Consider the following 2,690-nt stretch of genomic DNA (forward strand, 5'->3'; position numbering starts at 1 on the left):
CAGTCCAAATCACCTTTGGAATAGCTTAATTTTAATCCATACTCGTAAATCCGGGTTTCGTTTTTACAAGTTTAAAATGCATTACTTAACAAATTAAAAATAACTTTTTAGCTTTCTGATAGCATAATAAAAGCGACGGGCGCAAACTAAAATGTATATTTAAAGGTGACGAGAAGAAGGAGAAAACAAGTTTAAATTTTAGTTTGTGCGTGCCCATCGCTTTTATTATGGTATATCAGAAAGTTAAAAAATTATTTTAAACTTTTAAGCGCAATTTATAAAAGTTTTTTTTAAATATTTTTTTTAGCGAAAAATGTCTGATGGATATAAAAGAAAACACCAAAGTGGACATGAAAAACGCAAAAAGAAAGAGAAAGTGAGTGAGTCGCTTAGTAAAATTAAAGGTTCTTTATTGAAATATGTTAACATTTCTAAGGAGACAGAAGATAATGCAGATGCGGTAGATATTTCCTCGATCGAGGTTAGACCTAAAGAAGCTGAGGCTTGTTGGGACTCGCAAGAATGTTCAACCAATAAAACTGAGAATGTCACAGAAGACGAGGCTGACGGGGGTTTACGAAATTTTAACGACGCTTCCAAGCAGGTGGTGCCTGAATCACTACCAACAACATCAGCCTCAAGTATTTTCAGTTCTGATCCAGCACGGTGGACAACCATAAGCGCAGATCTTATCGATTACTTCTCTCGTAATCACCCTGTGCAGAAATTGGATATAAATTTTAAGTTATACGCCACTAAATTTGGCGAAATAATAAGATGTCCATCACAAGATTATTTTTTCAGAAAACTGAACAACAATGATATTATAAAAAGGGACTGGTTGATATTTTCCGAATCTACTGGCAAGTTTTTTTGTTATAAATGTATTTTGTTCAAATCGGACCTACCTGGAAATCCAAATGTGTAACCAATTCCTTAGAGGCTTTAATGACTGGAAAAACGCACATTCGAGAATTTCAAGTCATGAAGTGTCAAAAGAACATTTTGCATCTATTTCTGCTTTAGTGAACTACCAACAAACTAGAAAAATTGATGAGACGTTTGATATTGTCAAGGAAAAAGAAAGCACATATTGGACAACGGTTTTAAGAAGAGTAGTGGAAGTAATTAAGTTTTTGGCCGAAAGGGGACTAGCGTTTAGAGGCGATAATGAAATACATGGTGATCCTAGTAATGGCAATTTTCTTGGGTGTATCGATCTCTTAGCCAAATTTGATCCGTTTCTAGAAGAACATGTAAGAAGATACGGTAATCCAGGCCGCGGAAAAGTATCATATTTATCCTCCACAACGTATGAAGAACTAATAATTTTACTGGGGTCAAAAGTATTGGAAAAAATAGTTACAGAAATCAAAGAAGCCAAGTATTATGGAATCACTGTGGATTCTACACCTGACGTTAGCCATACGGATCAACTCTCCATAGTTATTAGATATGTCTCAAAAACTGGAGATATATATGAAAGATTTTTGATGTTTGTTAAAATAGAAAAACATGATGCCAAGTATCTTTTTGACACTCTAATTTCAGTTTTAGAAAATCAGGGAATAGACCCAAAATTTTGCAGATGTCAGTCTTATGACAATGCGGCTAATATGAGCGGAGTGTATTCGGGAGTACAAACTAGATTTAGGGAAATCAACAGCGCAGCCACTTGGGTACCATGTGGAGCTCATAGTCTTAATCTAGTTGGCACAGCGGCGGCAGAAAGCTGCTTAGAAGCTGTAAAATTTTTTGAAATTTTGCAATCGCTGTACAATTTCTTTGCAGCGTCCCCTCAAAGATGGTCTAAACTAAGGTCTTTGGGAAGTAAAATTTCTGTAAAAAGACTTTCAGAGACCAGATGGTCAGCACGTTATGAGGCTGTAAAAACATTATGTGCCCATTATGATGATATACGTGGTATTCTTACAAATATTTCAACTAGTGAAGGTATGAAACCTACAACAGTGATTGAGGCACAAACCTTAATCCATCAAATGAATACTTTGGAGATGGTATTACTCACAGTTATTTGGGAAGATCTACTAAAACACGTCGATATTGTAAATAAATCTCTTCAAGAACCTGGCATCGAGTTTAACACGATGGTGCGACTTTACGACAGTTTAATTCAATATTTATCTCACTGCAGAACTGAGGACATGTATAATAGCTATTATCTTAAGGCAAAAGCCCTTGCACCAGATTCAGAATTTAAAGAATCCGAAACTAGAGTTCGTAAGAGAAAACGACAGTTCGATGAAGGGCCAGATGAGACTCCCTCTCGCAGTGCCAAAGATTCCTTTAAGATTAATGTTTTTTTTTATTGTTCTGGATGTGCTTTGCGCTGAAATGACAAAGAGACGCACTGCGTATACCAGCCTTTATGACACATTTAGTTTTCTTACGGATAATACACTGACCGAGGACATTATCAAGGTTAAGGCTCAAGCTCTGGTAAAAATGTATCCGTCTGACTTAGAAGAAAACTTTGTTGATGAGTATTTGATTTTTTCAAATTTGTACCCCAAAACCACCCCTATAACGGATCTCATCAAATTACAAATAAAGGATAAACTTGTGTCAAGTTTCCCAAATGTTAATATTGCATTGCGCATATACCTTTCGATATTGGGTTCGAATGCAGAAGGAGAAAGATCATTCTCCAAGTTGAAGCTTATAAAAAA

The 2,690-nt window shown here is 35.8% G+C and overlaps 1 protein-coding gene across 1 annotated transcript; it reads left to right on the forward strand.

Moving 5' to 3' along the window:
- The first annotated feature begins 920 nt into the window (after positions 1-920).
- LOC146995123 (zinc finger MYM-type protein 1-like) lies at positions 921-2,354 on the forward strand. The gene has a single exon (XM_085825155.1). It carries the CDS (start codon positions 921-923, stop codon positions 2,352-2,354), a length of 1,434 nt encoding a protein of 477 aa, XP_085681281.1.
- The last annotated feature ends 336 nt before the right edge of the window (positions 2,355-2,690 follow it).

This window comes from Stegodyphus dumicola, chromosome 10, assembly GCF_044657685.1.
Source record: "Stegodyphus dumicola isolate Sdum_Otavi_A_Nest chromosome 10, ASM4465768v1".
In the NCBI taxonomy this organism is placed as follows: Eukaryota; Metazoa; Arthropoda; class Arachnida; order Araneae; family Eresidae; genus Stegodyphus; species Stegodyphus dumicola.

Bases quoted from the DNA above. Each gene is read 5' to 3' on its own strand.
- LOC146995123 (XM_085825155.1), top strand. From the start codon at position 921: ATGTGTAACCAATTCCTTAGAGGCTTTAATGACTGGAAAAACGCACAT.